The sequence below is a fragment of the Ranitomeya imitator genome, chromosome 2, assembly GCF_032444005.1.
Source record: "Ranitomeya imitator isolate aRanImi1 chromosome 2, aRanImi1.pri, whole genome shotgun sequence".
In the NCBI taxonomy this organism is placed as follows: Eukaryota; Metazoa; Chordata; class Amphibia; order Anura; family Dendrobatidae; genus Ranitomeya; species Ranitomeya imitator.
Genome location: NC_091283.1, coordinates 205,660,828 through 205,676,745, shown reverse-complemented (window position 1 = coordinate 205,676,745; position 15,918 = coordinate 205,660,828). Strand labels below are relative to the sequence as shown.

The 15,918-nt window shown below is 45.6% G+C and overlaps 1 protein-coding gene across 2 annotated transcripts in view; it reads left to right on the top strand.

Moving 5' to 3' along the window:
• RABGAP1 (RAB GTPase activating protein 1) overlaps positions 1–15,672 on the top strand; it is a 138,090-nt gene extending 122,418 nt beyond the window's left edge. For both annotated transcript variants that reach the window (XM_069748520.1, XM_069748521.1), the window contains exons 22-26: positions 3,805–3,909; positions 8,937–9,020; positions 10,731–10,802; positions 12,088–12,288; positions 13,599–15,672. In XM_069748520.1, the coding sequence (XP_069604621.1) occupies positions 3,805–3,909; positions 8,937–9,020; positions 10,731–10,802; positions 12,088–12,288; positions 13,599–13,721 (585 nt within the window). In that variant the 3' untranslated portion in view covers positions 13,722–15,672. The remainder of the gene's footprint in view (positions 1–3,804; positions 3,910–8,936; positions 9,021–10,730; positions 10,803–12,087; positions 12,289–13,598) is intronic.
• The last annotated feature ends 246 nt before the right edge of the window (positions 15,673–15,918 follow it).

Below are 15,918 nucleotides of genomic sequence, written 5' to 3'. Positions count from 1 at the left end.
AGTCACTGGGGGCTAGATCTGGCCAATAGGGGGGGTGTTCCACCAGTTCAAAGCCCGCTTCTTGAATGGTAGCAACTGCAGCTTTGTGAGCCGGCGCGTTATCTTGGTGAAACAGCACTCCAGCCCGCAGTTTGCCGCGCCTTTTCTCCTTGATAGCCTCCCACAATCTTCTTATTTGTTCTGCGTAGTAGGAGCCCGTAATAGTGGCTCCCTTCTCCAAATAGTCCACCATAATAATTCCTTCATCGTCCCAAAAAACGGACGCCATAACCTTCCCTGCTGAGCTTGACACTTTGAATTTCGTCGGCTCGTTTCCATGTCATCGATTGTTGTTTAGTTTCGGGATCAAAGTGGTGGATCCAGGTCTCGTCCATGGTCAAAAAACGTGACAAAAAATTTTCCTTGTCTGCTTGGAACTTTTCGAGATTTGCTATTGAAATGTCAACTCGTTTCTTCTTTTGCTCGTCGGTTAACATTTTTGGCACCCAACGCGCGGAGACCTTTCTCATATGCAATTCTTTTGCAAGGATTCTTTGAATACTGCCATATGAGATCCCTGTGACCTCAGCTACATGCCTGATAGTCACTCTTCGATCTGCCAATACAACTTCTTCAACTTTTTTCACGTTTTCTTCATTGAGGGACGTGGATGGGCATCCTTGACGATGTTCATCTTCCGTCGATGTTCTTCCCAGCTTAAATTCCTTGGCCCAGCGTGCAACTGTGGAATATGGAGGAGAAGAGTCCCCCAATGTTTCCACCAAGTCGCTGTGTATGTCTTTGGTAGTCATTTTTTTCAAGCAGAGGTATTTGATGACAGCTCTGAGCTTGTTTTTTTCCATTTTGATGTTCACTCCTCGGCAGTTCATATTCAAATGAATGTAGCTCCCAGGAATCGTGGTCTATTTAAGTTATTTTTTTTTTTCCTGGACTAGTGGGTACCTAAGAAAGAAGAAAACATTTTATTTTAATTTCTGTGTGCAATAGAAATAACCGATTATCATTACTTTTGGATCGCCCCTCGTACACTGAGTTTTTGGAATCCTCATTATAATTTCGAAACTGTAAGTTTTGAGGATTTTTAAGTTTTAACATAGCCATCAACCACGGTTTGTATTGCCACATGTGTACGAGATCAGAGCTACCGTCTCAGAGTACACGAATGCAGTGCCAAAACCTCTGTCAGTACATGAATAAATCACCAAGCTTAGTACAGCCATCTATTGCAATATCAGGTGAGCCCCATATACAATTGTATCACATGAACCTACAACTCCCAGTATGCCTTTACTTTAGCAATGGTAAGGAGATATTGCGACTTGTTAGCAGTCAGCATCAGACTGTGAACCATACAGGAATCATAGCACCGATGAGACGCAGGCAGTACCACAAATAGACATTATTTTCACCCAGGTGACATCTTCTCTGATTGTAGTCGTTCCCATCCCTTTTGTCTCCTTGTAGCCCAGATGCCATGATGAGACTTCCCATCCAGAGTTCATCTCTGCAGACTTCCCTCTTCTCCGCCTTCTGCAACACTTCCTGACATTGTGCCCTTAAAGGGACACTGTCACCTGAATTTGGAGGGAACAATCTTCAGCCATGGAAGTGGGGTTTTTGGGTGTTTGATTCACCCTTTCCTTATCCGCTGGCTGCATGCTGGCTGCAATATTGGATTGAAGTTCATTCTCTGTCCTCCGTAGTACACGCCTGCACAAGGCAAGATTGCCTTGCACAGGCATGTCCTATGGAGGACAGAGAATGAACTTCAATCCAATATTGCAGCCAGCATGCAGCCAGCGGGTAAAGAAAAGGTGAATCAAACACCCCAAAACCCCACCTCCATGGCTAAAGATTGTTCCCTCCAAATTCAGGTGACAGTGTCCCTTTAAAAATAAAGTAGCACTATACCCCAAAATAAAAAGGTCTCCTGTACTATGCCCCTGAATAAATAATTGCCTGTTTCCTGCACAAAATATCCCTCCTACACTACCCCTGCACAAAATATCCATCCTACACTGCCCCTCTCCAAAGTTCCCCTCCTGCACACTGCCCCTCTTAAAAATTGCCTTCCCGCACACTTCCCTTCTGCAAATTATCCCCTGCACACTGCTCCTCTGCAAAATATCCCCCGCATAATGCTCCTCTGCAGAATATTCCCCCCCGCACACTGCTCCTCTGCAGAATATTCCCCCCCGCACACTGCTCCTCTGCAAAATATCCCTCTACACTGCCCCTATGAATAAAGTATCCCACCACCACCCCTGCCTCTCTGAAAACTATGCCCCCCTTTAACAGTTGTCACCCCCATTATGTTCCCTCACTGTAACATTAACCCCCTCCACCATCATCCACAGTAATAAGGCATTTGATGTTGGGCTTCTCATATCTCTGCCTTGACCCGTTGGTCAGCTGCTGCAGGTCCGGGCACTGCCCTGGCGGGGCACCTGGTGGCTACCCTAACGGCTCAAGCCTATCCTCACCATCAGAGGCTCTTGTGAAGACCAGGTAGTCACTTTGGCATGCCTCTCCAGGGTAAGCCCGGCCCGTGGAGCAGATCCATCACCTTCACACACAATTTTTTTTTAGTTGTCTTTATTTTATTTAACTTTTTTGCACAGGGGTTTGTGAAGTGTTCGATTTGGCGCTTTTATGGTTTTGCACCATTTTTGGAGTATTTAGCACAAAAAAAAAATCAGCAAATAACACATGACAATAGATGAATAGTGACTATGATGAATCAGGCCCACAGTGTTTAACATCCTCACCTTGACATTTATTCATAGGATATACAGATCTTCAATGTTCCTCAAACTGTAGAGAGCTTGTCGCAATGTGTCAGCGTCAGGCTCCGCTATGAACAAAACTAAAGGCACAGAATGTTTCCATTCACTGCCAGCAAGCAGAAATAGTGACTGTACCAAATATTAAAACACTAGACAACCATTTTCGAGAAGACAGACACCGCAATCTGCTGTAATGGTGCACATAAAGAATATGAATTCTAAGGCTATGTTCACACTTTGCGTTCACCTTCTGCGGGTTCTCCCGAAGCGGATTTGATAAATCTGCAGGGCAAAACAACTGCGGTTCTCCCTGCAGATTTATCGCGGTTTGTTCCGCGTTTTCCGCTGCGGGTTTCCGCCTATACTATTGATGCTGCATATGCAGCAATATGCAGTATCAATAGTAATGTTACAAATAACAAAAATTGGTTATACTCACCCTCTGACGTCCCGATCTCCTCGACGCTGCACCCGGCGGTCCGGTTCCAAAGATGCTGTGCGACCAGGACCCTTCGTGACGTCACGGTCATGTGACCGCGACGTCACCGCAGGTCCTGGTCGCACAGCAACTCTGACCGGACGGCCGCGTGCAGCGCTGAAGACTTCAGAGGGTGAGTATAACATGATTTTTTATTTTTTAACCCCAAATATGGTTCCCAGGGCCTGGAGGAGAGTCTCCTCTCCTCCACCCCGGGTAGGAACCGCACATTATCCGCTTACTTCCCGCAACGTGGGCACAGCCCCATGCGGGAAGTAAGCGGTTCAATGTATTCCTATGGGTGCAGAATCGCAGCGATTCTGCACAAAGAAGTGACATGCTGCGGGTTGTAAACCGCTGCGTTCCCGCGCGGTTTTTCCCGCAGCATGTGCACAGCGGTTTGCGGTTTCCATAGGGTTTACATGTTACTGTAAACGCTTTGGAAACTGCTGCGGACCCGCAGCATCAAAATCGCGGCGGTTCCGCGGTAAAAACCGCAAAGTGTGAATATAGCCTAAGAGTTATTTATTTATTTTACAGGCAGAAGAAAAGGCGGATGCCTTAAATAAAGAATTGCTGATGACGAAGCAAAAACTGATCGATGCAGAGGAGGAAAAGAGGCGACTTCAGGAAGAGTCCGGGCAGGTAGGGAGATTTCTAGTAACAGGGTGACAAGGCATACGGTAACAATTGAAACGTAGAGCGGACATGGCACTAGGTGAGAAGATGACCATTTTTTTGCTCTTATTTTATTCCCACTGTTCCCCTTACTATTCCGTTTTTTGTTATTTTAAAATTCGCCATTCGGTTCCAGAGATAAAGGTCTTTTTATTTTGTGCGGGGGCGTGGCTCACAGGGTCATAGAGCAGTCTAAGGACACGCCCGAGAGGATCTCACCCCTCACTTGTATGAGGCACATGCAAAGGGCACATGATTTATTTTCTCCCAAGGACCTCAAAAATGGACCAGGGGACATTCATTACTTGTGGAGGAAATAAGATTACAGCATCTAAACAGGAAAGGGTTCTTTACAGTTAGAGCAGTCACACTATGGGATGTGTGACGTAGTAGTAATGGCAGAAACTATATCATCATTTAAAGAAGGATCGGATGCAACATTGGCATTGTGGGTTATGAATAGTCTAACGACAGAGAACGTAGAACTGGGAAATCAAGGTTGATCTTGATGGACCTTTTCTTTTTCAACCTATGTAATTATGAAGCCGGGTGAAATAAACAGAAAATAGTGAGACAGTCCAGTGTTAAATCAGAGCGGGCCTTCAAAGGTTAATCCTGAAGTCTGGTTAGGGAAGGGGGCCAGGTCAGGGAAGGGGGCCAGGTCAGGGAAGAGGTCCAGGTCAGAACTCCAGACCCGCTGGCCAGTGAGGGCACCAGAGTACTACATCGAACACAATATCTGATACACCGTTTTACAGATAGGGAAGGTTAATTGGGTAGTCTACCAGACTGGCACTACTCTCCATAATCTTGAATGTGTTCCCCACTGCTCTCCTGGCTTCCTCTTCCAGCGAGTGATGCCAAGTAATTGCAGTGGACTCGGGCACTCCCTGCAGCTGATTGCCATGAACACCTGATGCTCCCAACTGACAGAGGAAGTCAGAAGACCAGCGGTGAACATACTCAACTACCAGACCAGCATTGTTTTCTATGTTATCTTCACCATGGGTCCATTGGTATATTAGTAAAAGTAGTTGCCAACCCCTTTAAGTATGACATCGGGATCTGATTGGCTGCCAAAGTCAGCCAAGCAGCTCTACTGATTTACCGCTCCTGGCAAATCTGATCAGTGCTGGAATATGGTAAGGTAGGTCTGTGAAAGAAGGTGGGCTATCACCTAGTGGGGGCAGGCCTGACCCAGAACTTCCCATCTCCTCTCTGATATTGAAAAGAAAAATATATATGTTTTCTTTATCGCCTCTCATTGGAGGACACAGGAACCATGGGTGTATGCTGCTGCCACTAGGAGGCTGACACTATGCAAATAAAAAAGTTAGCTCCTCCTCTGCAGTGTACACCCCACCGACTGCCATCATACTCTTCAGTTTTAGCTTAGTGTCAGTAGGAGGTGGACACGGGTCTTTCATTAGACCCTTATCTACCTCAATGTGCGTCGTTTTCTTTCAGGTTTTACGGAGGGATACAGGGTGAATAGTCACACCCGTAGTCCCATAATACGGACTATGAGTACGGTGTGTACTGCCACCCCGTATCCTCATAGATCCCTCTCCAGGACCAAGAGCCTAGCACACAAGCGTGCTTAGAAGTCCGATCCTGGCTCCGTCCCCCACCCACTCATCTACCAGAGCCTGTCGGTTGCGGAGACGGGGACGTCCATCAGCTCCCTGGACGTCTCATTCCCTTCTCAGGTTAGTATCGGCGTGGGAGGTTTGAGGTATTTCCCCATCCCATCCCAGATATCTCAAGGGGGGTTCTTACGAGGGGCTCGCAGATTACCTGGTCGTCGCTTGCATTCAGACTGCAGCAGCACGACCCGGGTTTTCTATATATTGCGCAGCAGGGGCACGTTTCTTTTTGCTGCGGCCCTTCTGTCACCTCCAGTCCGGCGCCTGTGCTGTAGACAGGCTGCCGTGCCGCTCCTCCCTGCGGCTCACAGGGGGGCCTCTCTCACGGCGCCGCGGTTTTATGGGGCACTTCTCCAGCGCGACAGCCCTGACAGGCTGCCGCGCCGCTTCCCCCTGCGGCACACTGCTCCGGCGCCGCGGTTTTATGGGGCACTTTCTTCTCCAGCGCGAGAGCCCTGACAGGCTGCTGCGGCGCACTGCTCTGGCGCCGGGGGATTTTTCTCTGCGGCGCTCTACAGCGGCAGCCTTGGCAGGCTGCTGCGCCGCTTTTCTTCTGCGGGGCACTCCTCCGGCGCCGTGGCCCTTTCCTCGGCCACTGGCTTCTAATTTAGGCCCCGGCGTCTGCCGGGGCCTACTTCCGGTTCCGCGTTTCTCCACTTCCGCTTTCTTCGGGCGGGCTTTCTCCCGCCCGACAAGCTGTGTCCTTCTCTCTCCGCCCACCGGCGCCATCTCGGCTGACTCCGCCCCTTCCTCCACACCGCTGCTTGTCAGAGCTCACACTTTGTGCCCGCACTTTCACCAAAAGAACTCAGCAGAGTGCACATTTCTGGGGGCACAGAACACAGGGCAGGAGCTCCATCTGCGTGGATTGCAGCACCAGAGGCCACAGGGCAGGGGCCTTCCAAACCGAATCCAGACGGACAATGCCACGGCGGTGGCATATGTCAACCATCAAGGGGGGAGTCGGAGCGCCTTGGCCGAGGTACTCAAGATTCTCCTCTGGGCAGAGGTAACGGTTCTGGTGATATCCGCGGTGCATATCCCCGGCGTGGACAATTGGGCCGCCGACTTCCTCAGCCGCGAGGGATTCGTGGCAGGGGACTGGTCCTTGCATCTGGAGGTCTTCCATCAGATTTGTCATCAATGGGGGACTCCGGACGTGGATCTCACGGCGTCTCGAATGAACAGAAAGGTTCCGCAGTTCGTCTCCAGGTCTCGCGACCCTCTTGCAGTGGGCTGCGACGCTCTGGCCATTCCTTGGTCACAGTTCGTGCTGCCCTACCTGTTCCCACCCCTTCCATTAGTTCCCAAACTGTTGAAAAAGATCAAAGCGGAAGGGGTGTCGGTCATTCTGATCGCCCCGGATTGGCCCAGGAGAGCTTGGTTCGCGGAGCTCGTCAATCTTCTCGCGGACGCTCCCTGGCGCCTTCCAGACAGGCCCAATCTGCTGTCTCAGGGTCCGATCTGCCACCCGAATTCTCGGTCGCTCACTTTAATGGCGTGGCTGTTGAGACCGCAGTTCTAAGAGCGTCCGGCCTTTCGGACCGGGTGATTCACACCATGATTCAGGCTCGGAAGCCTTCGTCTTCCATGATCTACTATCGTACCTTGAAGGCTTACTTCCGTTTTTGCGAGTCCAACCACGTTTCATCTATGTCCTTTTCTCTGCCTTCCATTTTTGGCTTCCTTCAGGCAGGACTGGATTCGGGGCTGGCTCTTAGTTCCCTAAAGGGCCAGGTCTCTGCGCTTTCCATCCTTTTTGCAGAAGACTTTAGCTTTCCGACCACAGGTTAAGACCTTCCCTCAAGGAGTAGCCCATGCTGTCCCTCCGTACAGGGCCCCTGTGGATTCATGGGATTTAAACCTGGTACTGGACGTTCTGAGGGTTCCCCCTTTTGAGCCTCTCAGGGAGATTCCCCTGTCAGTTCTATATTGGAAGGTGGCCTTTCTTGTGGCCATCACTTCTATCCGCCGCGTTTCCGAGTTGGCGGCCCTGTCTTGCCGTCCTCCGTTTTTGGTCATCCACTAGGACAAGGTGGTCCTCAGGCCTCCGCCTTCCTTTCTTCCTAAGGTGGTTTCCACCTTCCACCTCAACGAGGACATCTTTCTACCTTTCTTTTGTCCAACTCCGACTCATTCTCTGGAGCGATCGCTGAACAAGCTGGACCTCATCAGAGCAGTGAGGATTTACCTGGATAGAGCGTCCACCTTCCGAAAGACTGATTCTCTTTTCGTCATTCCTGATGGCTCGCGCAGAGGCCAACAGGCTTCTAAGGCGACTATTGCTCGCTGGATCAGAACGGCAATTCTGGAGGCTTACCGGGTCAAGAACAGAGTGCCCCCTCCTGGGATCAAGGCTCACTCTACCTGGGCAGTCGACGCCTCCTGGGCGGTGCACCACAGGGCTTCCGCCCTACAGCTTTGCAAAGCGGCAACTTGGTCTTCCATCCACACGTTCGCCAAATTTTACAAGGTCCATACCTACGCTTCGGCGGACGCCAGACAAGGCAGAAGGATCTTACAGGCGGCAGTGGTGAGTCCTCTGACCTGATGGAAGTCTGTTTTCCCGCCCTAGGGACTGCTTTGGGACATCCCATGGTTCCTGTGTCCCCCAATGAGGGGCGATAAAGAAAACAGGATTTTTGGTTGCTTACCGTAAAATCTGTTTCTTGGAGCCTCCATTGGGGGACACAGCTCCCTCCCAATGTTTCTGTTGTGTTATGTTCTATGACTGTTCTCACGTTTACAGTTCTCAAGTTTGTGGTTATGGTTTTCAACCTTGTTATTTATCTCCTACTGCTTTCTCACTAACTGAAGAGTATAATGCCAGTCGGTGGGGTGTACACTGCAGAGGAGGAGCTAACTTTTTTATTTGCATAGTGTCAGCAGCATACACCCATGGTTCCTGTGTCCCCCAATGGAGGCTCCAAGATACAGATTTTATGGTAAGCAACCAAAAATCCTGTTTTTTGTGGATGTCCTGTATCTTAATGATCCACGTAAAGTAAAAGATCCTCCGCTCTCCCGAAGCCTGTCCGATATATAAATCTGTGCATTGTATACAGGTTTTTCACCGATCTAGCTCTCTTCATAACTGTGATAACCAAAGGTTTGTTTAATTTCCATTTACCGTCACTCACGCTCAGATTGTATATCGACTTCTTCAATGTATGTATGGGTAACGACACTAGATGAGGTCAGATCAGCCAATGATTTGATTAACGGATTCCATTGACGCCACATAAAAGAGCAATTAAAGCAGAATACAACGGAGAGCCCTCAGTTAGCCCAGAAATTCCAACTGCAACCCGAACTCTAACTTCTATTGTCCTTAATCTTATTTTGCAGTTGAAGGAAATGTGTCGGAGAGAACTTGACAAGGCAGAATCTGAGATAAAGAAGAATAGCTCCATCATTGGAGATTACAAGCAGGTACTCCTATACTTCTCGGCAGTCTGACTCTCTGCATGTTCTGGTTTGTGGCCGTGTGTCATAGAGAAAAATTTTAAAATCCATTAAGACCTCCATGGAGAGGGGACATTTCACCCTCACATAGAACATATGGGATTACTTATAACTGGGGAAGTGATAGAGAGCTGACACTTCAACCTCCATTGAAATATGCACTCCTGTCGTGAACAGGTAATTACAGCAGCGATCTACCCTGAGAGCTAATCACTAAGTCTATGATTCAGATACAGACAGGTGTAGAAGGGCAGCGTTTTCCTCTGTTCAAAGGAATCGGCTTCCTCTGTTCAAAGGATTGTCACAGGCGCTCTGGAGCCAGTGGTCCTTGATGAATATAGGGATCTGCATGATATTTATGGGATATATGTTTTTGACGTTGTACAGTCATGGCCAAAAGTATTGACACCCCTGCAATTCTGTCAGATAATACACATTTTCTTCCTGAAAATGATTGCAAACACAAATTATTTGGTATTATCTTCATTTAATTTGTCTTAAATGAAAAAAACACAAAAATAATTGTCCTAAAGCCAAATTGGATATAATTCCACACCATATATCACAGAACATGAAATAAAGGTGCCAAAAATTTCCAAAATTCACAGCAAAAGGACACCATATAAGGAAAGAATAATATACTCAGTAAAACTTAACCTTTAATAATATCCCTATAATAAAAACACACACCACATACAACCTTAAACCGGTGCCAGATGTTTGACACAAAAACATAAGAAAAAAGATACAGGGTGCTCTCGATCCCTAAATTACCGACTATCTGTCCCCTACCTTGCCACGGAGGTTGGCACCCTATGTATCCTGCGCAATGGCACCCCCGCTCAACGTAGGCTATCCCTAAATCGCCCTGATGGGCCCTTACGTGCAAGAAATGAAAAAAGGTCAAACAGAGCATTCACTCTTAAGCAAAATATCTCAATGATAATTTATAACATACAACTTAATGCACATGCCCAGATATACTAGTGCGTATCCTCAATATATTTGGCACTCTTTTAATGTTGCACTTCTTCCACTAAGCAACAAACTAGGGTCACCTACAGTATATTGCGTTCCTAGGTGGCCCTACCTGCCTGTGGGGGTTGGCACCCTATAATACTGCGCAAATGGCGCCCCCACTCCACGTAGTCTATCCCTGGTTACACCCTATACTACTTGCAAGGGGATAAAAATAAAATACTGAATAGGGGAAAAAAAATCTCTCAACCAGAAATAAACATTAATAGTATGCAGCAAGCCCCAGAAAAAAAGTGACAGAGGGCTAAAAAAACACACAGTGTCAACAAATTGTTTGTAAATCCATATAGACAATAAGATTCTCAAATATGTAATTCTCAATTCCCAAGTATGTAATTCTCGACGCGTTTCCCTGAAATCAGTTCATCAGGAGACATACTTATAACTATTCAGAGAACTTATCTGAGTGACGATTCAGGAGGATAAAGATCACACTATAAGCCATTAATAATGTGCGGCGGGGAACAGTGTCCATCCGATACCACAGGTCTCTATCAGGCTGATAGATATTCATCACTGATTGTAAATATCAGTCATCGTTATCATAATCCTGGACAATAGTTTTAGCTGTTTGGTACTATGGATAATAAATGAAAATCCCTGTCGGTTAAGTAATTCCATTCTCTTGTTCGTTTGCAGATATGTTCCCAGCTGAGTGATCGACTAGAGAAGCAGCAGTCAGCAAACAAAGCCGAAATTGAGAAAATCCGGGTACGTTCAGACTGACTGAAGCTTGGGTAATGGCTGTCAGATATTGGAGCATTTCATTGTGTGCATTTCTCTAATATATTTTCATTATTATTTTCATAATTGTTTTGCCTGTTATAAAACGTACTGCCGCTTGTTACAAAGCTTTTTTTTTTATAGAACTCTCTACCTATGGCACTTGAACTTGAGACCTCAATAAAAAGCCTTAAATAGTCTCTAGGTGGGCTGCATGGGCAGTTGTCTAGAGTCGCCATTCTTGGTCATCAACCTTGTGTTTGGAGAACACTTTTTAATACCTTTCTAGTTGGCGGTGAAATCAGTTGTCCCAACTGAAAACCGGGGCTTTAAAATAACCCATCGGAATAGAGTGGTGGCCGCGCATTAGCCTCCATTGCTCGATTCATCAACTAATGGGGGCATTTTAGAGCCCTGTTTTGAGAATCAGTAGTTCCCACAGTCAGCAAGTCGTTATTTTCTAGCCTTCTAGCATTTTTTTTTTTACCTAACTGGGTTGCCTGGCTTTTTCAAAAACAGGAAAAATTAAAATAGGCAACACTCATCTGTTTAATCCCCCGGCGATCAAGCACCAATCCTGCAAGCCTTGACATTTTGTCTGTCAGTCGGCTCAGCACTGATACACTGCATCCTGAGCTGTCAGTCAAAAGTGCCGGAGTGTGCTTACAGCCGCCGGCTTTCAGTCATAGAGGAGTGCCCAGAGCATCATACTATGACTGAAAGCCGGCGGCTCCTGGGAAGAATAAAGTTAACTTTCTCCTGGGTGCCACACTTTCAGTTCGATGGTCAGGCACCTTCATAATGCTATTAACCACATGCAGATTAACCTTGTATCTGCAAGGTAATAGTGTTATTTGACCTTTAAAATGACTAATATTTTTTTAATATCGGAATATTTAGAAATGCTTACTTTTGCAAAGTAAAAAATATATAAAAGTGCCAGCAGTGTGAAACAAATATTGACTTAAATGCTATTAAAACCATAGAGATTTACAGTATATTTGTAAAATATGGATAGCGGAAAACCTCACGTGGAGAGAATGATAGGAGGTGTCCAGTGTTGTCCCTTTCAGTCCGGCGGTGGATAGGAAAGGTTGGGGAAGCATGGCGCTCTACAGTAACGTCTATGGACAGTTATGGAAACAGCCATTTGTTCGGCATCTCTTCAGGTGTTGTTCTTTCCTCATATAATGGGTTAGATGTATTGGTTTTGAGAAGCAACATTTATTTATCCGATTCCCATAATAATTCTTTTCTGCTTTTGACCACTTAGCAAAAAGTTGAAGGCTGTGAACGCTGCCGAGAGTTCTTCAACACAGAAGGAAGAGTGAAGTTGGTCAGCACCAAGAAGGAGAACTCCGAGGAGGAGGACACTGATGAAGAGAAGGAGACTCTTAAAAACCAGTTACGGGAAATGGAGCTAGAATTGGCTCAGACTAAACTTCAGCTGGTAGAAGCCGAGTGTAAGATACAGGTAAACCATCCATCACAAATCTTATCTGTACAGGTCAAAAAAAGAAAGCATTGACCACTATTAATAGTGGACACCAGTCTGATAATCTTACAGCACTGTCGGAAGACTGAATTTCTACTAAAGCTGAAAGTGTACCTATATTTTATTTATTTGTTTTCTTGTTTTGTTTCTCCATAAATCAATAGCAAATATGGTGAATATATGGAACTTTGTAACATATTCTATCAGAGAAATCTGCTTCTTTCTCCTTCTCGACTGATCTTTCATTCTCAATTCATGGGTAAAAACGATCTACAGTGAATACAGCTTTTCCCCTTATTGTCATGGGAGAAGACAGTTGGTGCTCATAAAGTTCTATGGAAAACTAGAACTCCTCCCCCCTCCTTCCCATAGAATGTTCTAAGCACCAATTGTCATCTCTTATTTCAGAAATAAGAACCTTTTTTTTTTTTTTTTTTACTGAATACAGATTTTAGCCAGAGTGAAAGATCAGTCCAGGAGGAAAGAGAATCAGATTTCTTTAATAAAAATTTAAAAACGGTTACTCGTAAGAGCTCAACTTCTGCTTTGCATATGGATCTCTTTTTCCTTTGATCACTATACATATGGGCTAAAAGTTGGCTGATTTTGGCAGGATCATGCAGCAGGTACAGTAGAGAGGGACTCCAAGTTTTGCCCCAACATCTGCTATAAAGTCACATTCTGGAGACCCCCATACACCATAGATTTGTAATACTTCATATTGATTTATCCTTTGCTCAGCCAAGTGTTAAAGGGAATCTATCCGCAGCTTTTTGCTATGTAATATGATAGCCACATTATGTAGACACAGGGACCCTGATTCCAGTGAAGTGTTACTAACTGGTCTGTGTTTTGCGGTTTCAATAAAATCAGTATTTTACCAGCAGGAGATTATCACTGCAGGACTAGGTGTCTCATGCCACCTGGTCCAACCACGCCCCCAGCACGGATTGGTAGCTTTCTAGGTACATTCTATATTGAAACAAAGCAGCCAATCAGTGCTGTGGGTGGGGTTATACACAGCTCCGCATTCTGAGGTCTGCTAGATCTGCAGCAGAGAAAACTGTGATTGTATCACACCTGCTGCACCCAGTAAACTAAGTGACACATCGCCGGAATCGGGGTAGCGGTCCCTCCATTATGCTGCTGTCAGCATTTAAAGAGAATCTGTCAGCAGGTTTTTGCTATATAATCTGTCAGACAAATGCCTCCCCTTGGGTCAGTAGCTATTTTATGGATATCTGCCACCTTTACACTTTCTTAATGGGCTTTACATGGTTCTTTTTCAGGATCTGGAGCATCATCTCGGTCTTGCCTTAAATGAAGTGCAAGCGGCAAAAAAGACCTGGTTCAACAGGACCATCAGCTCCATAAAAACCGCCACCGGCGTGCAAGGAAAAGAGACCTCTTAACACCCCAACTCTTGTACAAATAATCAAGTCTATATGAAAACATGATACCTTCTGTTGCCTTCCTTGGCCAGATATTTTGGTTTGCCTGTATGTAAGAGGACCAGGAGTGCAGCATGGCAGGACGGTAGTAAGTCGGTGCTTGTCAGACTAATGTACGATTAGGCATCTCTGGCCCCCTATTAACACCTACAGAGATCACCTATTAAAAATCACGAAACTAGCCGGAAAAAGAGGAGGGCGAAGAAAGCAAAAAATAACAGCTAGCTTTCCATAATTCCTACGACGCACCCTGGGTTGAGTTTTGCCCTTTTTTAACTCTTCGAAGACTGGGATTTATTTTTTAAGGTAGCAACTAATCATTAGGGCCTTACGTGAAGACGTACGATAATGACGCTTACAGTGAAGCCTCTGGGCACTACGACGCACGTCCCTATTGTCTGATCACGAGCTGGTGGGTCAGTGCCCTGGCCATGAACAGCGGTGGTCCCTCGTCACCCAACGTAATAGAGTTACCAAAATCTTAGACTTCACACTACTTCAACACAGGCTTTTCTTTTTCTTACATCCTAAGATGGTGTGTTAATACTTATAGCCTAAACTGTGTTGAGAAATACTGTATTTTGAGCTGCTGTAGGTCAAACCCAAGGCGGGAGGTGAACATGCCTTCAACAAGAAATGCTCAGCCTATTTTTTTTTTTTTTTCTCCCCAGCCCTTGGTATTAAATAATATGGCCATGGAACAATGGCAAGTCGCGTACTGAAACAGTAAAGATTGCTAGGCGAGACCGAAATATGTGATAAGGGGACAAAAATGGGGCCTCTCATGCTGCCAACCTGGCATCTAGAGCAGTTGACTGTTATCTCCGTGCCCTCCATCATGCTGAGACGTTAAGACCATGTTGGTTGGTGTGTTGTCCTATTTTTTAAATTTTTTTTTTGGTAGTGGCCAATGCCAGTCTGCAGCCGCTAAGCACTGTCCATACTGCACAGCGTTTTTATGTGTTAAGCTCCCAAGTCTCAGAGAAGATCCACCAATGTGGAATCCCGATCAACGAGAAGCAGTCAAGTGTCCTGAGATAGCCTGTTCTCCGGGCACGTTACGGCACTGAACAGCTTCGCTTTCATTGACTAACCCCGGGATTAAAGCAAGTGTCCTCGTCTTGGCGATGTTCCTTCATTTGGGATCTCACTGCTTCTGTTTTAGAATTTGTATCTAACCCGTTAACTCTCCGTTGACTCTTGTCTTGTCCGGGGCTGACGGTTCATCCTTCGCACGACAATTCATCTAAAAGGAGCAAAGGACTAACTTCAAGATCCGTTGATGGACGCCAGACTTTTATCCCATCTCCAGCAGTTTTTCAGAAGACTGATCTACCTATTTTCTTTTTTTTTTCTCCCACCCCACTTTAGAGGGGTTTTCTGAAATTGCTCCACGACTAGGGCTAGTATACGGCAGTATGAGATCTGCACTTTAGGTGCTAAACACAAAGCACGCGTCATTCCTTTCTGGAGTTCCTGGTGTCGTGTAGAGTTCAGATGTAGACTGGCAGTTTTGCACCTTTTTTTTTTTATAATTTATACTTGTTTTTGTTTTGTTTTTTTTCTCGCAATTGTTGCATCAGTGATAAAGTTGTTACGTGTAAGCGGGTTACACTAAGAGGCACTGGTTTGTGTACATATACAGTATATAAAAAGTTTGGTTTATTTTGTATATCTACTCTTTTTTTGTTTTCTTAGTTCCCGTACTAAAGCTAGCTACTGTAAAAGTTATATATCGGAATCCTAACACAATCTGCTAAAGATTTCTCTTTCCCATATCTGCTACAAATGTCCTTTATTGTTTTAAACATAAGAAGATTGCTGTTCTTATTTTGACCGTGTGCTAATAGTGCTGGTGTAGGTGCGGTGTGTAAACCCAATCAACTCAAATATAAAGTATTATTAAATTTCACCACTGAGCAGTCGATTTCATTGCACGGACTACAACCTCCCTGGTGTGATCCCATGGAAAACGCTTATTCATACACACAAATGACTAGAAAAGGGGACCGACCTTGATGATTCTAGTCCCAATCATTATTTGCTACTTTTATTTTTTTTTTTTTGTACACCAAATTTTTTAAGATGGGTTTATTAAATATTTTTTTCGTTGCATAGTCAAAAAATGCTTTGTATTTTTCACTTTGACTTTTTTTTT